The sequence below is a fragment of the Camelus ferus genome, chromosome 7, assembly GCF_009834535.1.
Source record: "Camelus ferus isolate YT-003-E chromosome 7, BCGSAC_Cfer_1.0, whole genome shotgun sequence".
Lineage (NCBI taxonomy): Eukaryota > Metazoa > Chordata > Mammalia > Artiodactyla > Camelidae > Camelus > Camelus ferus.
In genome coordinates this window covers 82,842,638-82,865,388 of record NC_045702.1, presented here as the reverse complement: position 1 = coordinate 82,865,388, position 22,751 = coordinate 82,842,638, and the positions used below count along the sequence as shown (strand labels likewise).

The 22,751-nt window shown below is 45.3% G+C and overlaps 1 protein-coding gene across 2 annotated transcripts in view; it reads right to left on the bottom strand.

Moving 5' to 3' along the window:
* Positions 1 to 1,019: 1,019 nt before the first annotated feature.
* Positions 1,020 to 22,751, bottom strand: part of HECW1 (HECT, C2 and WW domain containing E3 ubiquitin protein ligase 1) — a 323,530-nt gene continuing 301,798 nt past the window's right edge. For both annotated transcript variants that reach the window (XM_032484276.1, XM_032484277.1), the window contains 6 exons: positions 21,146 to 21,244; positions 20,433 to 20,562; positions 17,374 to 17,520; positions 15,311 to 15,425; positions 12,546 to 12,744; positions 1,020 to 4,907 (listed from right to left, as the gene is read on the bottom strand). In XM_032484276.1, the coding sequence (XP_032340167.1) occupies positions 4,796 to 4,907; positions 12,546 to 12,744; positions 15,311 to 15,425; positions 17,374 to 17,520; positions 20,433 to 20,562; positions 21,146 to 21,244 (802 nt within the window). In that variant the 3' untranslated portion in view covers positions 1,020 to 4,795. The remainder of the gene's footprint in view (positions 4,908 to 12,545; positions 12,745 to 15,310; positions 15,426 to 17,373; positions 17,521 to 20,432; positions 20,563 to 21,145; positions 21,245 to 22,751) is intronic.

Below are 22,751 nucleotides of genomic sequence, written 5' to 3'. Positions count from 1 at the left end.
CAAGATGAACTAGTCAGATAAAACTAAGTGTCTGTTCCCAGCGATAAACGCGATGATTCTTGTAGCACTGGGAAAGGCAGCTTGACTTTCCATAAATCCCTTCATTTATTCTGTTAGAGAACCAGCCTCTATTAAACATAGTTAAACCACATTTGAATATTAGTTATGTGTGTCAAGTTTTTTTTTTTTTTACCGTATGTAATTAATGAGTTGTCAGCACAGTGTATTGGAAAATTATGGCCGTAGAAACCAGAAGATCTGAACTTCAATCTTGATTTCAGAATAATAATCAGATTAAAACGCAAAATAGTATCATCAACTCCTGTCTGTAAATTATGGTCTAGGCTAATTGTTTTTCTTATACCTCAAGAGAAAAATTATGTTCAGTTCCAATGAGTCTGAAGTAACCCCCGCATGTGTATAAAAATGCAATATCGAGATTTCTCAGATTTTTCCTTCTCTCAATTCTACGTGTACTTTTTTTCCTAATAGTATTTTTTTTCCCTTAAAGAATAAATCAGCTTCTAATCATCCAGTAAGAGTCTCATGACTTTTCTTGGAAGGAGGTCGTATCACTGTGGTAATGGGGAGTTATGATATGTGCCTCTGAACATCACATCTTTGCCTACAGCTAAAGCTTGTCCTGGGGTCACACTGGGTGTTAGGCTGTGGTCTAAAGCCTTTGCAGAAGAATCTCAAGAGGTAGGAATTCAATAAGCCAGTGTATGTCTGGTTCGACATAAAGGACACTCACAAAATCATGTTGTCTGTGTCCCGTTCTCATAGGCATACACAAGGAACTTGTTACAGAAGCTGTCCCTATATTCATGGATTTGTGAACACATACTATGCTTTGTTGATGAATAATTTTCCCCGGGAAGTGCTTACCATAGCAGCTGGTAGCTTTCTGGGTCGTTTTTCAGGCTTACCTCCAGCCAGAGCGCAGGCGTGGTGCAAATTGTTATGCATTGCCCTAGACTTCTGTTTGCAATAAGGAACACACGCGATGACATACCAAAGTGAGTTTATTGACATTCCTTTGAAGGTGGTGATGGGAGAGAAAGCTTGGCCTGAGTATTAACATGACATTTCTCTTGTCGATGTAAGCAAAATCAGCCCAGTAAACAAGGACTTCTCCTGCCGTTGACTAGAACAAAGACTTTGAACAAAATCATTATAGACATTTCCTTAGAGAAACTGGAAGCTGCAGGAAGTAGGCTAATGGAACAATATTTACTCTAAATACTACCTCTAGGCACCTTTTTTTTTCTACTAGAACAAAGGGACTACATATCACTAACAGGAAAATAACACTTTCTCTTTTGGACCTTATGATGGCTGGAACATCCATCCCAGACTTTTATGATACAGTATTGCAGTAGTTGTAACGATGGACACTGAAGTACATAATCATAATTAATAATAATCATAAAGCACCACATTTGTTATGTAAAGTTCTAACGACTTTCATTGGAAAGTGTTTCATCTTGACTGGGAAAACATTTGTGGCAAAGGGGAAATTTTCTGAACCCAAATTTGGGACATGCGGTTTGACACATGGACGGATGGTGTCCCAGACGTCACTGAGAACTGCCCTGGGAAGCCCATGGGCTCGCCATACAAATGCACTCACTGTTAAAGGACATGTTGTCATGTGTGAGAAGAGAACAAGACTGAGATTCTGCAAATTTAAAGCTAAGTGACTGCCCTCCATTCATGATGGTAGGGTAGTAAAACTTGTCATAACCATGGTCAATTTATACACACAGGGAATTACAAAGAACTCAACAGCTTTATAATACTTCTTCTGATTCTGTAGGATCAACAACTGATTTTAGATTAGCATCTTTATCTGATAGAATAAAAGGTGATATCCATGAAATTATTATTATAATACTCTATATATAGCATTTTTGAGGCATTTTTTCCAATTGAAACGTGTTTTCTCTTATTTCTTGTTCTTCTTTGTCCCACAATTAAAGACAATACATTGACTACAAATAGCTCTAAAAGATCTTGTTTTAGGGAAATCGTGGTTTATAAGTGATTAGTTTTCTAATATGCCTCCATGGAGAAAACTAGTATTTTAAAACAATATTTTAAAAAGAAATTACACGTGGTAACAGGTACATTTACCTTGCCTGTTATGAGTGATATGATTTGGGGTGGACTGCACCTGTTGAAATTAATAGCATGATTGAATTCTACAGCTGTTTTATCTGTCTAATAAAAATTATACATAATTTGAAAATCAGCCTCATATATGACAGAATATTTACTAAAGAAGCATCATCTGAGACACAGAGAAATAAAAAAGACCCTTCCTTAACAACTGTCTGTACCCCCCTTCTCTTTGCTTTTCTTCCGGAAGGATTCTGTGCAAAGCTGTAATGGAACCTGGGCTTTGGGTCCTTTTGGCTCACTCTGACACTAGTATTTCTTCCTGGAATTTTATGCTTTTATAAAATACTGTTCCTGTCATGCTTTGAGGGCTACATCTGAACCATGGCACTGGGAGGGGGCAGTAAGAACAAGGAAAAGTTAGCTGCAAACCATATTTGCCCCTGTTATTGTATGTATGTACCTTGTTCCTTCTGTATAGGGCTAGACTAGACATCGATTAATCTAATTCATAGATTATTTAGATATTTGTGTAAATTATGAAGCTCCCAGGGGCAGGTTCCATCTTTTGGACAGCTTTCTCCCTTGCTGATACCTAATAAATAATACAAATACTAAAAAAATAAAAAGAGAACTGAATGCTTGAATGAACGTGTTTACATCTATATGACACCAAGTTCTAAAAATGAAAGATACTCCCCTCTACTAGAGATGCTGTTCAAAGAATTAGGATGGTGAAACGATTTGCATCGTCTTTATGTTCTGATTTCATCAGTAATAGCTCCACTGGGATCCATAACTTCCCAGGTGCTGAACCACGTCCTGAATTTTGCACATCCCTCAAATCCAGTACTGTGCAACTTACACATCCCATCCTATCTCGGTCAATACTCTTTTTAGACAGCGACAGAAGGCCAGATTTCTGCATCATATATATTCTCCTGATTCACAACAGACACACAGCAGCAGGGAAAGCTGGGCATTATCAGTAATTCTCACTAAAGGAATGTTTCCTTGTGGAGCGCAGAGAGCACAGTTTATGCCTCGTCTGGACACAAACCAAAACGAGCACGAGACATGGCTCCGGATGGCATTCAGCCAGTCCTGCATTTCTCACATTTCTTCCTTGTTTAATGTATCGAAGGACAACAATGTGACATTTCAACATGTCTTTTTCCCAGTGAAGAAAAACACTTTCGTTTATGACATATTTCGGACCACATGGATAACAAGATTAGAAAAAATACCAAAAGACCATTATGTTTGGGTTTCTTCCAAATGTAATAGAGAGGTTAGGCTGTCTTCGGAGCCTGCTACTGTTGCTCTGAAAACACTCAGTTTTCAGAGACATCTCTTTACTGGATGCTGAGAGAAACTGGGTATCTATTTTGACACAGATCAGTGTGCCCTGGGGGGTTCGGTCACTGCCCCAGGAGAATTGCTATGGAGGAAGGAGAAGTAACATTTTGCCCTTGACCCCTAATGAGCACCGTCACTCTCTGCAGCTTCTTGTTTAGTGTGGTCAGACGCGAAGGAATCTGAACACTATGATAAAGGAAAAAAAAAAAAAAAAGAAAACATGAAAAAAATCAATATCAAAGTTGAAATAAAAGTCTGTTTGCTGAACAACGAATTACGTGGCTTTCACAAAAGTCAGGAGATCATCTGCACATTTTTTTTTCTTCCCTTTGGGAAGAACTGTGGCTAGATCAAGCAAAGCAGAACAAAACAGTACACAGCTCAGACATTGAAACCAACCGGATATGTCCTAAGGTCCTTTTCCCCTTTTCTCCTGTTTGCTTCATCACATTCTATACAACACAAGCAGGGATAGAAGCCCCACCACTTATGCTACATAATGACATCTCCGCCTTGGACTTGTGCACAAGTTTGTGCTCCTTGGGTGGTGAGTGTTCACGATGGGCGTGCCCCTCACCCCACCCCACCCCTAATCAGACTTCTCTGAACTCAAGTTGAGCCACAATCCTCACAACCACTGGGATGCGCTGTGTTGCATCAGCAGCAGGTGTTTTCCTTGCCGTTATAATTTGTCGGAAAGTGTCCTATTTGCTCCACGGGTCTAGGTTAGTTCCAGCTGAAGGACTGATGCCACGTCTGACTCATGGATGTATAAAAATTTCGGTTTTGCCACTGCTGTTTTTGGATTGATAGGATGCCCAGGGAAAAGGAAGAGTGGGAGGAAAAGAAAGAGTTGATCAGTTGGTGGTTAGAAATGATACAAAAAAATGGTGGCTCCTGCTCAGAAGACAAGGGCGTGGAAAAGCTTGGAATGCTTAATGCTCGAATTTTCCCTTAAATTATACAAATGGAAGTAAACATTTATTACCATTTGGTCAAGTGTCACATAACTTGCATTCAGATTTCATTGTTAGTAATGGAGGTATGTGGAGATTTACACAGACCTTGAGACAGCTGTTTTTCTTTTTTTTTTTTTTTTTACTATTGCATTACAGGCTAGCAGTTCATTGGAAATAGAGGAGATAAGCCTGAAGGTGAGATCTTAGAAGAAGGCAGTTCCTCATGCACAGCTCGTCAATCCTGACTTGGTTGGAAAATGAAATCATAGAATGCCCAAATCAAAGGAGAGTTGATTCCGGGAAGGGTAAAGGGTGATGTCAAGGGTCAGGAAAATGGCAGGTAAGTTTCCAGTTCCTCATTCCAGTCCAAAGGTGCTGGTTTCCTCGACTGCTGTTAATAGCTTTTCGTACAACATGGAGTATGAGGGATAAGGTGGAAGATCCAATCGGTTGAAGCACGTGTGTGCCCTGAATGGGGGAGAAAAGATGGGTCAAGGTGTTTGTTTCCATGAGACAACTGGTTGGGCTCTACTTGTGATCGATCTGAATCTGTGAATCAAAAGTGAGTGGAACCGTGCTCTAGGACCACCGCAACACGCCGCACACTAAGGATCATAGCCTTCCAGAGATGAACAGACCACTCGATGGCGTGCATTAACTAGAAACGGGTGATTTGCATTTGGAAGCAAACCACACTACATTTGCACTGCAGCTGCAAACTGGCAACATCTTACAATTGACATAGTTGGATGTGGTCAGTGAAGGAGGCAGAAATAGAATTAGTATTAGGGGACCAGGTTCCCAAGTCTCCCTGCCCAGCTCTGATTTCTCTGCAAACCATGTGGAACTGACATAGAGGTGCCCATGGACGCCCTGGAATTCGGAGCCCCCAGGCTCCATCAAGGCAGGTGTGCCCCAGAGAAGGTGGCTGGCTGCAGCTAAAGGTTCACTTAGTGCCTTCCTAGAAGGGGTGGTGTATTGAAGTGGTGTTTTGAGAAGCTGACCAGCACCGAAAAGGGCACTATGACATTAAAATAAAATAATCACAAAATGAACATACTGACAAACAAAATTAAACAAAACCCTAACCATGGGAACCATTCCCCTTTCTGTCGAATTTTATTTGGGATATGATGCTGTTTTGGTTACGAGGTCCCCAGGGCTGCTGTGTGTTGCATATAGCTTTGTTTTCAGAGTCCCGGCTCCGGCTGGTGCAGTGTTCAGGGTATGGGGGAGATGCTGTGGGATGGGAAGGTGGGAAGAGGGGAGATGGAAGGTAGATTTTGTGCGCAGGGAGAATCTGGGGAGAATGCTATTGCTTTTTTCGCCAGCATCCAGGCCTCTTGCTCTTAATAATGGCTCCTTCATGGTCCTTGGGAAACTAACCCCTCCCCCCTTCCCTACCTCAAGCTCCAAGGATGGGCATGGGACTGTGGAGGGTCTGGCCATAGGGCTTAAGGATTTAACTGGGAAGAAACATCAAAATAGAGATTAGCAGAGGTCTCAAATCTTCATCTAAGATTCAAACAGGCCTATGATGATTTCAAAAGAAAATCTTTGACCTAAATGTGTTTGTTTGAGTAAAAGTGGAAGAGAACTCAGTAAATTGAATAGGACGACAATGACAATGGTCCTTCCCTGTGTTGACAAAGATTGAAATGAGGACCCACCCGGGGCTAGGACTAACCAAGTTAAGACGGGCAGAAAGGTGCCAAGCATGCTTTTGGAACTGGCTGAACTAGTCAGGGGCAGGATATGAGCGGACATCACCTTCTTGGTTTTCTTTCTCTGGTCACGTTTTTTTTTTTTCAAATTGAAGTACAGTCAGTTACAATGTGTCAGTTTCTGGTGTGTAGCACAATGTCCCAGTCATGCATATACATACATATATTCGTCCTCATATTCTTTTTCTTTAAAGGTTATCACAAGATATTGAATATAGTCCCCTGTGCTATACAGAAGAACTTATTTTTTTAAATCTATTTTAATATATAGTGTCCCCTGGTCATTTAAACTGGCACTCACGAGTGGAAATAATACAGGGAAAAAAACCAAAAGCCCCTATTTACGAAATAATTGGAATCAGATTAATTCGGTAAAAGGTAAGTTCTGGAAAAACAGAAAGCAAGAACAAACGGCACCTTTTCAAGACCTAGTCTGAACACCCAGAGTTTCTTCAAGAGTTGTTCTATGGCGTTAATCTGCAGCCTTGCTTAACTCCTTCAGGAGGTCTAGATGGTAATCTAGAATGAATGAACACAATCAAATCTCAATCCTTTTCCTATGCATTTCCTAGGAAGGCACAGGACTCCGCAATTCTACATGCTCGCTGCCCTCCACGTGTAGTCCTGACAGCACAGAGGACCTGCTTACCCCCTTCCCTGGGCACTGGACCCAGTGCTCTCAGGTTGGGGGCGGGGGTGATGGAGAGAGCACCTAACCTGGGCTTGGAAAACCCCTACTCTGATCACAGCCTAGCCACTTGCTTGCTTTATAACTTGGGAAAGTCAATTCGTCTTCCTGAGCCTCTGTTTTCCCACTTGTAAAATGGGGTAATAATGTATGCCTCAGGCATTCAGAGGGCTGCTGTCAGGACAGAAAACACATAAACGCCTTTTGTAAACCGTGAGTCATCATTTAAACATCGGATGCTCTTAATAATGCATCCGCAACTGCAATCATAACTTTCGAAAATGGGTCACACTTGTGGGGACGTAATTAATGCCCTCGGGCCTTTTCCAAGTGAACGGCTAGCAAATGGATCTCCCTCCTCTCACATGTGCGCGGCTGGTATGTTGGAGCTCCACGTGGATCGGTCCAGGCGAGCCAGGTCAGACCGCGCCCTGTTGGAGTTGTCCTAGGGTTCCAGCAGTTGGAGATCATCCTGGATTTGGATCGGGCCAACCGTGGTATTATCTGTGGTACTTCTAAATCGGCGTCCTCTGGACAGTGGCGCTCCCTGTCTTCTCCAGGTTTCCCCAGTTAACTGATTAAAATGCGAGCCAAGACAGTGCCAAAGCCAGCCCCGCTCCCCTGCAGTGGAGACCACTTTGAGGTCAGGAGCAAGTAACAAAAACAGGCAACCATCAGCCGTCACTGCTGTCTGTGGCTGGTTGTGCAGCCAATGGCGAGACCAGTGATTTTTTTCCCTCCACATATGCCCAGCAAACTTTTATTGGTGTACCCCAACACACTGTGAAATACTAAAAAAAAAAAAAAAAATTAGTTACTGCGATTGAGCTAAGAGTTTGCAGCATCTGAGGGCTGTTCTTCTGGCTGTGCTGAGATGGGTAATTCAATGTAAATTGTGGGAGGTGACTTACTGCCTTGTGGTGGGTGGAGCATCTGTTTAGTGGGGGGTTGGGTGCTCTGTTCGGCTTGGCTCGGGAAAGTGGTGTCTGCGCCAACCTGGGAGCCCTGCCCAACAGGCTGCGCTGCGGACAGAAGCCAGTTTGCTCACCTGACAGCTCGACGTCTGAGTGTCTGGACTGGGCACGAGGCTCGAGGCAGAGCCCTGAGTCTTAGATCGTGCTACACCCCTTTTCATCTGCCTAGAAGCACTGCTAAGTGGACACGAATATTTGCTCCCATTTTATTTCGAAGAAGGTGAGGTTAAATGCCTTCCCCTTCTCGGTCACAGAGATAGCAAGTGATGGAGCAGAGACCTGAACCCTGGCGGTTTGACTCCAGGGACCCATCTGTTTGGAGCCAGCTCTTTATGACTCGCAAAGGAGGCTGTATGATAGAATGCAAGGCATGGGCCTTGTGTGTAGACGGTCCTGGGTTCCAATCCCAACCCAGTCCTAATAGGTGGGTGTCTTTGGGCTCCTTATTTAAGCTTTCTGGGATTTAGTTTCACCATCTGTGAAATGGGGTTGCTGTGACGATTGAATGAGATCAGCTGTATGAATGCCCCGCCTGACAGCTACTACGTGTTCAGAAATGTCAGCTTATTTCCTTTCAAGCTACTGGCTCATGTTCCATCCAGCACCTTAAATGGGTCTCAGGATGTGGTCCTCACTTCTGCTGGGAGGCGGGTGATTTAAGCTATGTCTCCCCTTCATGTCCTCTTCCTACGCCCATTGATGGCCTGGATCTCCAGAAAGGTTCTCACCCTTCCCACCGCCGAATCAACCCTTTTCCAACTTTGTCAGTAAGCTCCCCATCCCCAAATCCAGAGGTGTGCTCCCCACCCCTCCTCCTCAAGCTCCTTGAAAGCGTCTGACAGCTCTTCCTATGAACACCTCTTTCCCCTTGGCTTCTCTGCAGCTTCTCAGCGGCCGTCAGTTTCTCGCAGGGATTCCCCATGGCTCCCTCGTGCCTCCTTTGCAACCCAGCAGCCTGCAGGGTGGGACTTCCCACCTCGGCACTAGGAACACTCCGAGCCTGGTGATTTCCCACCGGGAGGGGCTGCCTGTGCACTGTGGGTGTTCAGAAGCATCCTCAGCCTCTGCCTGATGGATGCCAGGAGCATCCTTCCCCGATGGCCAAAAATGTCTCCAGACATGGCCAAATGTGCCCTGGGGGGACAAAACCAACTCTTTCTGCCTCTCCTTGAGAACCATCCCTATAGATTAAGCCGAGCACTCACTTAACCAAGCCTCGGCCTCCACCCTGAGCTTGGGGACTCAGCTGACATCCACAGTGAAGCCTGTTCATGTCAGAATTGCTTGCTAGCTTTAGCCCAGTTTATCTGCCCATGACTCATAATTCTGTTACCCCGGTCCCTACTCTGAATGTAAACCTTCTATTCCTTTGTTCTATCTCCACGCTGCCTGTGCTCTGTCTATCCAGACCAACTTCTATGTAATCTTTCCTTCCAAGTCTTTCCTCTGTCCCCTTTCCAGCCCTCGTTTCGCAGGAAGGAAGCTCTCCCATCTCCCGGCCTGGATGTGGCCTCTAAGTTCTCGAGTTCTTCTCAGCCCTCACGAGCGGAGTCAGACATCCCTCACCCCGCCGCGCTCTGGGGTGTGGATGGAAGAGCACTCTTCTCGCCTCACTGCCAATTCCAAACAGTTACTTTCCAATCTTCGATCAAAAATTTCCGTTCCTTTGAATCTCATGCCATGCAGATAATTTTTTCCCCCCAAACTCCAGGTTTTTGTCTGGCATTTAATTTTAATGAAACAGAGTGTTATTACCCTCAGGTAATAAGGACGAAGTATTGTTTTGAAGAACTTGAGTGTCAGATACACACGTGCAGGAGGACGTACGGCTGGACCAGTCATGATGTAAAGGGTGCTTCTTTCTGTGGGCTGTAGTTAAACCCTGTTGTTTGACAACCAGCGATATATCTCCCATAGCTTCTGACCTTATAGATAACTACATTTATTAAAATCTCTGGTTCTTGGCTTACATGCTTTCCATGATGGATCTTCCACCAGACTGTGCAGGATCTGAGGCCAGCGTGTCCTCGCCTGCCAGCTCCTTGACCTCAACCCCAGTGACCATCCTACTTGTCATGCTTCAGGGATGGTGGTTCATGAAGTTTCTCCACCAGGCACAGTACAATTGTAGTAAAATTGTGTCCTAGGGACCCCTACCCTCAGAGCCCTTTGTGCTGATCCCCACACGTTCCAGAAGGCAAGGACTTGGACTGATGTACGATTTTGCTGTGATGCTGTTTGGCAATCTTCTCCGGCAGGCCAGCTGCCTTTCTGTAGAGGGAAGATCTGAGGAGAAAGCAGCTCTGGACGCCTCTCATCAGAGTGCGGGTGGTGTGCAGGGGGCTCACAGTCTCTAGGGAGCCCGGGTCACCCTGTGAGTGCTGGGCACTCCTGCTCGCCTCTGGGCTTCCCATCACCTGCCATGTGGCTTGGCCAGGCCTTCCCCTGAACTATTATTCTTGGGAGTCAGAGGTTATTTCTTTCTCTCAACACAGACGTGACACTTTTTAGGTTCTTGGATCTTCAGAAAATGTACAAGAGAGACAAGTCAGGGGTTACGTCTCCAAGGGTCATTTTTCTGTCTTCTCAGAGGCATGTGAGCACTTGCTTCTTGGGGGCATCTGAGGCCCTGCTTCCCCCAGGAATCCCCTCTGGGGTTTGCAGGGCAGCAGCCTTTATAGGGGGGGCCTTGGCCCAGATATGCAGAGTCTGTTCATAAACCCAATGCCCACCTTATGAGTTCTCTGTGTGGGTTAATAGGATTAATGCCTATTTCAAAGCTTCCCAGAGCACAGCTGTAACTAGACTCCATCTTTGACCCCAGATGACAAAGCAGTGGCTTACGTTCCCCAAAGAATAAGACTTCTCAGTGGTTTTCTCTCCACGGTCCATCAAACTCTCTCCCTCTCAACCGTGTCCCCTGCAAGTGTCACATTGAACGTCTTGTCCCCCGTGCTGGCTTCGTGCTCCTTCCTGAGCACAGCTGGCCCCGACACCCCCAGGCCTTGCTCCTGCTGCTGCCTCATCCTGGAATCCCCTCCACCCTTCCTGCCCCCCTACCCCCGCCAGTGCTCGCTTAAATGCCAGCCTCTCTGTGACATCATCTCCTGTCATATTAATCAGGGTAAGGTCTCTCTTCTACATCCTCATGGCATCTGGCTTTTCCCTTCCCTTCTCAGTGCCCCTCTGATTCCACCTGCTTACTACCAGGCTCTGTTCCTCCCTAGACTGCGCTCTGCTGCATCCCAGCCCCTCCCGCAGGTGCACAGTCTGGTGCCCGCCGTGAGCGTAGGCTCTCATCACATGGTGACTCAGACTCACTTTTCCAAAGCAAGAGCAAACTGTTTCCACATAACCTCACCCTCCACGTCTATCATTAAACTACACAAATGGAAATCCTGCCTTTTTATAGCCTTATTTTCTTGCCAAACTTAATTCAGTAGGTTCAGCAGTCAGCAGAACCATGCAAATGAGCACTGAAGGTCTGCTGAACTAATTGGATGAAGCCAGGGCTGAAAAGTGCCCCAAGGCTTTAGGCTGTTATTAACCAGCTGGGCATGCGCTCTTTCCCGGGCCTCCTAACGCTCCAATATTGTCATCATGTGAATTATCTCCGGGGTGCTGGAAGGTCTAGGAAGGCTAGGTGAAAATTATAGCTCAGTAAATCCTTCCACAATAGAGATTTAGCAAAGCGTCTGGGAGGCCATGTAGAAACAGAGCTGAATTAAATACGAATCTTCTATTATAATTAGACAATATCATAGTAGAAGAAAATAATGTGACTCAGTCTTTTCTTCTGTTTGTTGAGCAGTATTTGTTACTGTAGCACGTACACAGAAGTATCTCCTTAGTGCTCCTTATTTCACTGATCAGGAATAAGCTACCCACCACTTCTATTCAACATAGTCTTGGAAGTCCTAGCCACAGCAATCAGACAAGAAAAAGAAATAAAAGGGATCCAAATCGGAAAAGAAGAGGTAAAATTGTCACTATATGCAGAAGACATGACACTATATATAGAAAACCCTTAAGACTCCACACAACAACTTCTAGAACTGATAAATGAATTCAGCAAGGGAGCAGGATACAAGATTAGCCTGCAGGACTGTGTGACCCAAAGCGGCATAGAAAAGACCCAAGAAGTGTTGGGATTAAAACTCACGGCATAAGGAATTCATTTTGTTAAACTGCCTGGAGCCCTAGTTCTTGGTTTTCTGCATTATCTCACAATAATTTCCTCAATGCCTTACTATATAAAAGCCACTGTAGAGAGCCAGGATACACGTGGTCTTGTCTGCACACATTTTAAAACACAGTATGGAAAACGTAACATGTACATGATGACTGTCTCATGGAGCATCAAGCGATGTGCCACGGAGGTACAGACACCGTGCTGGAAGGGCCACTTTGGGCTTCCAACTTCTTTGCATCTCCCTCCCCCAGGTGAGACATTCGTCTTTAAATTCAGCTGGGCTACGTACGACTGACACGTGGACCTTGATGCTTACAACACAAATGCCATCAATCATGAAAAAATCACTTAGAATCCTGCCTAAATGCACCTCCGAGAGACTTCTCACCCACTTCTTCCACTAATGACTCAGATAACACTATTTTAAGGAAAGAATCTCATCCCAAAGGATGACCACCCAAGTTCAAATAACAAAATATACTTGGTGCCCTTTGGCAGGTTTCCCAAAGGTGGGCAGGAGCTGCGTACCTGGGGAGAGACGTAATTTTCCCCCATTTCTCTATGCAGAAACGCCGAAGCCCGTTGCTCCCTCGAAGGGCTGCAAAGCCTTCGTAGGGCACGCTTGATGTTCCCGTGACGAACTGAAGTAACCGTAGTCTCTGCTCATTGTTGAAACGCTCCACCGCAGCCCAGAACCAGCGGATCACAAGATGCCCATCGTGATAACCTAGGCGGAGCAGAGGGAGGGAGACAAGAGTGGATGTGGAGATGGGAGGGAGGAAGGGAGTGGGGAGAGGAATGAAATACACCCCAGGGGTGAACTGAACAGCAGCTTTTGATTTGCTGTTTCCTCTAGGGATGGCCATTAGGTAGGTCTAAGACAATTTGCGTAACTAGGTCAAGTTTCAAAACAAAAGATTAAGAAAATGGCTATTTTATAAGAAGATTTTATGTTCTGAGGGATGTTCTCGGAGATGTTTGCTTTCTTTTAAACAATCTGGACCTCAGCAGTCATTTCCCTGCCTGATATAAATGCAGACAAGGAGTGGCAAGGCTCGGTAGGGATTTCTGGGCTTCTGAAGAGACAAAACTCTCCATGAATATAGTATTTCCTCATTTTTCCTTTGTTCTGATGTCTTAGCTCTTGGTAACCATGTACTGTGGGAGCGTCTAGGACTTAGAAAGGGTGGAGGTAAATGTCAAGCTTGATGAATGGAAGATGCCAGGATCCCCAGAAGCCCTTGGGCCAGCCCTGGGCTGGGATGAATTGGGCCCGTGGGAGAAGTATGGGGCATGTCACAGCTAGGAGACCACGCCTGGAGCAAACAGTTAAGTGATATGATTCACCACTGCAAATACAATTCAGAGATAGGAGAGATCTCTGGTGGAAGGAGGGGAAGCTTCATACAAGAGAAGTCAGGTGTGAGTTAAGCACATGAAGGGGTCGTGTGGGTAGGGTAGGGGAAATAAAGAATGACAAGAATGAAGAATAAATATGCAGGGAACAGCAAACTGACTAGAGGGGGTCCTGGCAAGGACTGAAGGGAACCTTGCTCGGGGCTTAGAGAACTTAACAGCTAGGCAGAGACACTGCAACGTGACACCTTAGGTTGGTGGCTTTCCTACCAAGCCAGGAAGGGCCTCATGGCCCCACAGAGGTGTCCTCCTACACGGCTGAGGGCACCAGGGAGACAAGGTGAGACAGGAGGGAAGGGGGCAGGGCACAACCGTTAAAAGAACGACACAGCAATTAGCACCAAGATGGCAGAAGATGCAACTCCAAGGAAACCTTGAGCTTCAATATACACTCACTGAAATACTCTAGCTGCTAAATGGCCCTTCCCACGGGTGCCGGGACAGCTTCAAGGCTGACCATAAGAGGTCAACAAGTGGGTGATGGCCTGGTTCCTGGGACTCCTAGCCCCTTCCCCAAAGTAGTCAGAATAATCCTCCTAACTTGTTAGCATATGAAGTTACTGACCTCATAAAAACTAAGAACCTCCACACCTCATGGCCAGTCTCACTTTTCCTAGCTGACCCCATGCTCTGAGGTCACCTGTCTGCCTTCTGAATAAGGTGGCCCGCATTCTGCCTATGGAACATGTATCTCCTAGGCCTTTCTCTTGCTTTCTGAGATGGCCTGCACTCTATGGAGTGTGTATCTCTCTGAATGAATCTACTTTTACTCAACTGTGGCTTGCTCTTGAGTTCTTCCCTGTGCAAAGCCAAGGACCCTCACTCGGCAGGTCCCAGGGGCCTGACTGAGGGACTCAACCAAGACCTGGGGCACGGCCATCCTCTTGTGCCCAGTTGTTTTCCTGTACAAAGGGAGGCTGAGGTGGCCAGCTCCTTGCATACCCTCTATTGCACTGATTGGGGTTTCTCTGCAATACTTTATACGAAGAAAGGGTTTGGAGAATAAATAACTTTTGAAGATGTCTTCTGTATGTAATAAGGAGCTTGTTTTGGGGGTTGAGAAACGGTCTGATGAAAATTATGTTTCAGGAAGACTAGTTTGGCAGCATGAAGATGAACAGTCAGGAAGGTTAGACGTCAGACAGGGAGAGATGACAGCGAGAACTGTTGTTGCAGCAAACCAGGATTGAGGCTTCAGTTCTACAGGAAGCAGGACACACTCCCCCGCTGTCATGTGACCCAGCTCTCAAGCTGGCCCGTGAATGGTTGTGTTCTCCGTAATGCATCAACACGGAGTCATGCCAGAGACGACCAATGGGGGTGACTATCACCAGAAGGAAAGCTCAGGTTGCAAGCTGGAGGAAGGCAGGCATGAAAATCTACGTTGCACGTATATTGAAGGAAGGCCAAGTTTTTGGTCGCCTTCAAAAAATGATATTATTTTCTACTTATATCCTTGCTACATACGGAATATATACATGAATATCACTCAGCCATAAAAAGGAGTTAAGTCCTGAAACATACCACAACAGGAGCAGACCTTACCGAAGGAAAGAAGCCAGATGCAAACATGGTGTGATTCTTTTTACATGAACTATGCAGCCTGGGTACCACCACAGAGACGGAACACAGACTGATAGCTGCGAGGGTCGGGGGAGGGAGGAATGGGGAGCTTTATGAGTGCAGGGTTTCCTCTGGGGATGAGGAGATGCTCTGGAACGAGCTAGAGGTGACGGGTGTACAACGATGTGAAGCACAGCACACTGCACTGTTCCCTTGGTTAATATCACGTCATGTCAATTTCCCCTCAATAACTTTTTTTTTTAACGAAGCCTGTGTCTGTGACGGTGGACCCGTCACCAGCCCTGCTCGCTCACCTCCCCGGTACTCCGAGTTGTTCCGCCAGTCCGTCAGGTCGATCTCAGCCGTGCCAGCAATCACCAGCTCCAGCTCCCTGGCGTCAAACACGGAGACCAGCCTCGAGTCCACCACCTGAAACCCAGGTTAGGCTTCAGCACACAGGCCCGATCAATCAAGAGGTGATACTCCTTGTTATTATTTCTGTGGGTTAAGCTGGGCAGCAGACCACTGTCGACTTTTTTTCCCCCAACATGCTATCGTCTTTAAGTTCAAAATCACGACTTGAACATTTTGAAACACAACCCGTTCATGACCTGGGAACTCAAAAAAGGCCCCCGGCTTTTCATCTCCCTCTGAGACTCCCTCTCAGAATGGTATTATGAACAAGCCTGACTCGACTTTTTCGCGCCCCACTTAGGTTTCCAAGTCACATTGCGTTTTAAATGCAAAAGGTCCAAGTTGCCTTGAAGTGATTCATTAGCTGTGAGTGTTACCACTTTACCTAAAAGAGATCCTCTCTTTTATGTAAAACTAGGGCCTACTTCCTAGGAATGGCTATTATACATTACAAAGACCATCTTTTCCTTCCCTTCTCCCCTCACTTCCTCCCCTCACGTCCTCCCCTCCCTCCTCCAAAGATCTGGGAGGGTTCTGAGCTCCAGCTTTACATCTTGTTGCCAAATGTGTCAGGTACAACTGCACACCTGCCGTGGGTCCCTCCTTCAGTCAGACCAGTGACCCATCCTGTTCTCCATCACGGCAGCAAAGAAAACCTCTGACACCCAGGCCCTGAGGAACCACGGACAGCCTCTTGTTTCTAAACTGGAAAAGTTTAAGGATGTCAATTTTTGGTGCACAGGAGTGAGACAGGAGGGAAGCAGGCAGTAATCAACACCAAGATGGCAGAAGACTCAACTCCAGGTAGAACCAGAGCTTCATTTTATGTTATGCACATTGTAATATGTCAACATGGTGAACGGCACTCCCATGGGTGTCAGGACAGTTCCGAGGCTGACCACAAAAGGTCAAAAAGTCAGTGGTGGCCCACTTCCTGGGAATTCCAGCCTCTTTCCCAAAGTAGTTGGGATAATTCTCCCAATTGCTAGCATACGAAGATATCAAGTCCATAAAAACTCGCAACCCCGCACCTCCTGGCCTTTCTCTTGCCTTCTGAGCCGCCTGCCCTCTGTCTGCGGAGTATGTGTCTCTCTGAATAAGTCTACCTTCACTCAGCTGTGACTCGCTCTTGAATTCTTTCCTGTGCAAAGCCAGGGACCCTCACTTGAGGGAGCGCATCCCAGGGGCGTACCTGGGACCTGGGACACGGCCATCCTCTCACGGCCCATTTTTCCTGTGTGAGGAAGGCCAGCAGTTGTCACTGTCCTCTTGATTTGCCACCTCAGCATGGGTTACGTGGCAAAAAACAACACTAGAGGCAGACCTCGTTTTATTGTGTTTTGCTTCATTGCTCTCTTCAGATACTGTGTTTTTTACAAATGGAAGATTTGGGGCAACTCTGCGTTGTCAGATGATGGTTAGCATTTTTTAGCAAGAAAGTATGTTTAAATTAAGGTACGTACATTGCTTTTTTCTTTTTTTTTTTTTGGATGTGATGCTATTGCACGGTATACTGTAACCATAACTTTTCTATGCACTGGGAAACCAAACAATTCTTATGACTTGCTTTATGATTAATGATATTGGCTTCATTGCCATGGTCTGGAACCGAACGTGCGCTATCTCCGAGGCCTGCCTGTATGACAAAATACACTCCAGTGCCTTCATTTCACTGATTTTTTATTTCATTGAATCAAAGGAGGCTCAGCCTGCCCACGTCTGGACAGGAGGTGCCATGTGCTTTCCCATCTGGCACAGCGGGGCCACATGGATGCTGCTTCTGGGAGAGTGTCTGTCACCGCCCACTAGAGCTGGCTTAATCAGAGACCCCTGCCCCCTGCCCACCGACCCCCAGGAGGTCCGCTCTGCACGCTGGTCAGTAGAGCTGAGCCCCGTTCCCGCCTCGCCTCGCCTCGCTCCTCCTCCCGCTTCCTCCTCCCGAGCTGTCCGGGCGGCGCCTCACCTCGTAGAAGCCCCGCACCAGGGCCTCGGTCTGCTGCACCACGCCGCGCTCCACCCGCCACTTCACCACCCGCTCGATGTACTCCTTCTTGTTCTTCTCCGTCACCTGGGTGTTGGCCCCGCCAGATTTCAGCTCCCTTTCCGTTACCTTGTGCGGAAACAAAAATCCGGACGCTTGTCAATTCAGCTTCTCTGGCAGTGAGACGTACAGATTTTTAGGAGGATGAACTATTTGCAAAAAGTCGTCTTTACACAGTTCAGTAGCATCGCCTCCTTGGCTCTTTTTCCTTTCCTGGAAGTGACTAACAAGGTTGTTCTAAGCAGATACTTAAATCAAGCACCTTAAAAAAGCTGCATTTTTGCTTCACGAAGAGGAAACATGTTTCTTGAACTCAAGAAGTGTAATGGAAATAAAAGAAAAATGTCCTGCGGTGTCTTTCACTTGAGTCTGCCCGTCTGTCTGCTCCTCACGCTCTCACGACTTGCCGCAAGAAGGGCTACAACCCAGCTTTCTAAGACCAAAGTCATTGTTCTTGGGGACCTTATTTGAAGAAAGACAGGATCTGTTTCAGCTTTAAACAGATATAGATTATTCTAGATCTACAACGCAGTCTTATTTTTGTCCCTGGGAACATTTCAAACTTTTCTCTGAGTTGCTCAGTTCCTGCACTAACACACATGCAGGATTGTACGTCTGCATTTTCAATGTTGTTTTTTTCCCAATAATTTTCTGTATTAGGTCATCTGTAGTTTACTTGATTTCTGTGCGGTCGATGGTATGTGTGCATGGAATGTAATTCAACTGGTATAAAAGGCCACACAAAGAAAAGCAAGTCTCTCTCCCACCTCATCCTCTCGCCATAGAATCTCCCTACCTGGGGAAAAATCACCCTTACTTCCCTTCCAGGGAAATTCAATATGCAGAGATCACGTCTTTTCCAACAAACAGTAGCGTATTACGCACACTGGTCATCTCCATACTTTTCTCCCTTAAAAATAAATCTTGGCAATGTTTTCCATCAATTTAGACCTGTCTTATTCTTTCTTTATTGCTGTTGATATAATACCCTGATTACTGTTTATGATTTATATGTAAGTTGATGGACCGGGGTGTCACAGCACCCATCACTGGTCCACTATTCCACGGAGTGAGTGAATCACAATTTATTTCACCATTGCTCCACTGCTGAGTATTGAGATCGTTTCAGATCTTTTGCAATTATCGACAGTGCTGCAGTGAAGATCCTGATGCGTTAGACATTTCAGTTTGATGTGATTGTATCTGTAGGACAAATTTCTAGACGAGGATGCCGAGTCAAAGGCAGGTGTGTTTAGAACAAGGGAGGAGAGCACAAAGGTGCCTGTCATAGAGGGCGAACCAGATCTCTGCTCACTCCCACCTCCACTCCTGGACAGAGTGCCGGCTCCTCTACACCACCTCCAAAATGGACTACGGGAACTTTCCAATGTTTGACATTCTCATAAGGGAATATGGTATTCCACTATGCTTTAGTTTACATTCCAAAAAACTGTGAACGAAGTTGAGTATTTCCTTTTCTGGGAACTATCGATTTATATTCTTTGCCAATTTTCCACTGTGTTGTTAGCCATTTCTTACTGATCTGCAGGATCTCTTCCTGTATTGCAAGGAACAGCTTTTTATCTGTGTTATGCACTATAATGTAGCAAATGTTATGCCATCTTTACTTTGTTTATGATGTATTTTTGCCATGCAGTATTAAAAAACTAATTTTAGTTGACGCCGCCAATCTTTGCTTTTGTGATTTTGAGTTTATGTCCTATCTACAGCAGCATTCTTTACAGCAAGATTAAAATGAAAAATTCTCTCATTTTCATCTTTTTATTACATATATAATTCTTATAAAATTATAAAATATAACAATTATATATAATAAAATTATATAATATATAATATATTATAATTACAATTAATATTATAATTATAATATAATATATATATATTCTAACATTCGGCTTTTCACCCAAGTGGAATTTATTTTAGTGTAGTGAGTTAAGTTTGGGATCTAACATAACATTTTGAAGATAGGTACCCATTTGTCTTAATACATTTTGCTAAATAATGTGTTTACTTAACAAATTTACCCTCTAATATAGGGCAAATGTAAAGGATGGGCTAAAAGTAGTCACGCAGAGGGAACAGTATATCTTACACATTCATCTAGTAAACATCTCAGGTGATGCAAGCAATAAAAGAAGTATTATTGTAGTTACATAGGTAAGAGAAATACCTTACAGATTGATGTATTGCACATTTTACAAAAATGTTTTCTCATCCATGATCACATCTGATTTTCAAAAAAATCTATTAACTAGATCCATATCATAACAAGAAAAGGAAGGAAGAAGTCATGGGTACCTTTAATAAAGAGAGTAGTCCTCAAAAAATTATATTTTGAATGAACAATTGTCCTTATTTTTAAACACAAAATCCCATTACCACATGATCCAGCAGCCCCACTTTTGGGTCTACATCCAAAAGAATTGAAAGCAGGGACTTGAACAGGGACCTCTCTTTATACCAACATTATTCACAACAGCCAAAAGGTAGAACCAACCTAAATGTCCATCACCAGATGAATGGCTAAACAAAATATGGTCTATACATACGGTGGAATATTATTCAGCCCTGAAAAAGGAGGAAATTCCGCCACATGCTTTAACATGGATGAACCTTGAAGGCATTACACCAAGTGAAATAAACCAGCCACAGAAAGACAAATGCCATATGACTCCTATATGAGGTACTTAGATTCATAATATTTATAATAAGAAAAAGTAGAATGGTTGCTAGGGACTGGGGAGAGGGGGGAAAGTGGGGGGGACTCTTGTTTAATGGGCACAGTTTTAGTTTTGCAAGATGAAGCGGTTCTGGAGATGGTCTGCACAACTCTGTGAACATCCCCAGTACACTGAATGAATGGCACGCGTAAAAGTGCTTCTGATGGTAAATTTTAACATTCTGTGAATTTTCCACGATAAAGAACAAGATGTCTTTCCCCAGCCCCACATCTCACAAACCTGTCCAAAGACCTCTTCGTTCACGGTGAACGTGAGGTCAAGGATATCCGTGATGTTGTTGTCCTTCATCCACTGCAGGCTCTGGTGGAATTCCTCATCCAAGTATTCCAGGTCGCTCAAGTCGCAGGGCCTGGGCGTATCCAAGGGGAGAAAGGTAAACGGATTGTTAAATAAACAGCTGCGCAGACCTCACGCCAAAATGTGGTTATGCCACTTGTGGCTGAAACAATGCCGACTTTTTCTCACAATTCAATACTTTTGAGTATATCAATGAATCTTTTCGGTTTGTTTAGTAATTTTTTTTTATCAGAAAAGGAAATACTAAAATGTTTACAGTAACAAACACAAAACAATGACTGACTCAGGGACTCTCCGTGGCAGTTGGAGAAAAGTATCATTTGAAAATAATCAAGTTAGAGACTGATCAATTCTACTTAATAGTTTAATGCAATACTTACCATGTTACTATAACTATTAATAGAAATTAACTTATATCCATTATATGATGTTCTCCTATGCTTACATAAGATCTCCAAAAGCTTTTTTTTTTTTTTCCATTGTACTGAAAGGTTTGTGTGATGGCTAAGCACACAGAAAAGCAAACCATCATAAACCTAGCAGGAGTGATCAGGGCAGAACAGGGACAGAAGGGCCAGATGTGCCAGGGAGGCCAGCGCCCGCTGTCCTGTGGGCAGGGCTGGGTGGGCACTTACAGTCTCAGGAGGGCCTTATAGAAGGGCCTTGTGAAGAAAGCATCCAGAAGGTACTGATGAATCAGAGCCAGGCCTAGGATCCGGCCACTAAACCTGAACCTGGAACACAGACAAGGCAGAGCAGTTGAAGGGCAGGTGGGAACTCACACAGTGAAGTACTTTCATTGGATGGTTTCTTCGGAGTACTCGTCTTAAGCCACTTAAAAAATTTGCCAATTGATGACACAAGAGATACCCACCCTAACCCTCATTCTTTACCATCAACACTGCCGTGAACTTGGGTATGTGCTCAAGGAGCCCTCCTCTCCTGCAAGTACCAGAACAGACTCACTTTGTGGGAACCCCTTTGTCAGACCTGAGAGTATCGGGACCCAAGAGAAGAAAAGCGCTGATGATGGGGAATCCTGGAACCCTCGATGAACAACCCACACCGAACCCAAGGATCTGAACACAAGGATGTAGAAAGTTCTCAGACCATCCATTCAAGCTTTCCATAGACACCACCCAAGGGTCTACCGTGCGCCTGACATCACGCTGGGAGGTGGGGGATTCGTGCATGGACCACGGGTGACAGCTGTGTTCACGCTGTGGGGGAGGAGGTACATGGAATCACACCGTGGGAAGCAGTAAGAGGAGCTATATCTCCACACACAAAGCACAAGGTTTCTCCTGGAACTGGTCACATAGACCTGGTCCACCTCCAGAGGTAAGGGCGTCCACTGATTTAAGTCCTTGTTGGGGCGAACAGCTCCCTGGCATCTTGGCTGGTGACCCGCTTAGCTGAACGCTGTGGCTCCCAGGAGCTGGAGTCCATTGTTGCCCTGCTCCTAACGCAGCTTCTGCTCTACATGGTCTCGCACATAGGTTGCCTCACCACGCCCTCTGCCCATGTCTCTGGTGCCTTCTCCCATGACCGTGGTCTCTCCTGTCTCTTCCTAGCTACCTAGATTTTCACCTAAGCCTGGACTTAGTTGTGACTTTTCTCAGATCCTCCCTGGTGGATTTTCCAGCTAACCCTTCTCCACTACCTTTCATGAAGTTCTAAGACTCAAAAGATTTCGTACTTTGTAACTGCTATAAAAACAGTTCAGATTAGATTATCTGGTCCTGTAGTAAGACTAGTTATGAACGACACTTCGAATTGCTGTTGTAAAGTAGTTGCTACTTTTTGCATGAAATAACATGCAACTTTTATTGGCTCTGAAGAGACGAGAGGTGAGCAGAACCTCAGTAAAGATGCGATGGGGGCACCGTGGATGGGGAGGCTCATGGGACAGCCGATGTCTTGGAGTCCTTGAGGCCAGGGTGCCCCACCCCCAGTGCTCTTTCCTGGCCACCCTAATAACTGACGGGTCCCCAGCATGGTGGCCACCATCCTGCGTATAAAAACCCAGTTCACTCCTGCCCCACCCAGGCTTACCCAAATCTAACTAGACTCTAAGGCATCACGTCTGATGCTCTTAACGTGATGGTGGGGCTGTGGCCATGTGGTGGAGATGTTGGGACCACCCATGAAGCAGAGCAAACGTCAACACAGAGTGCCTGCCAAGACCCTGTCTCACTTAGAGGTGGCCCTGGAGGGCCAGTAAAGAGAAATGGTCATCTC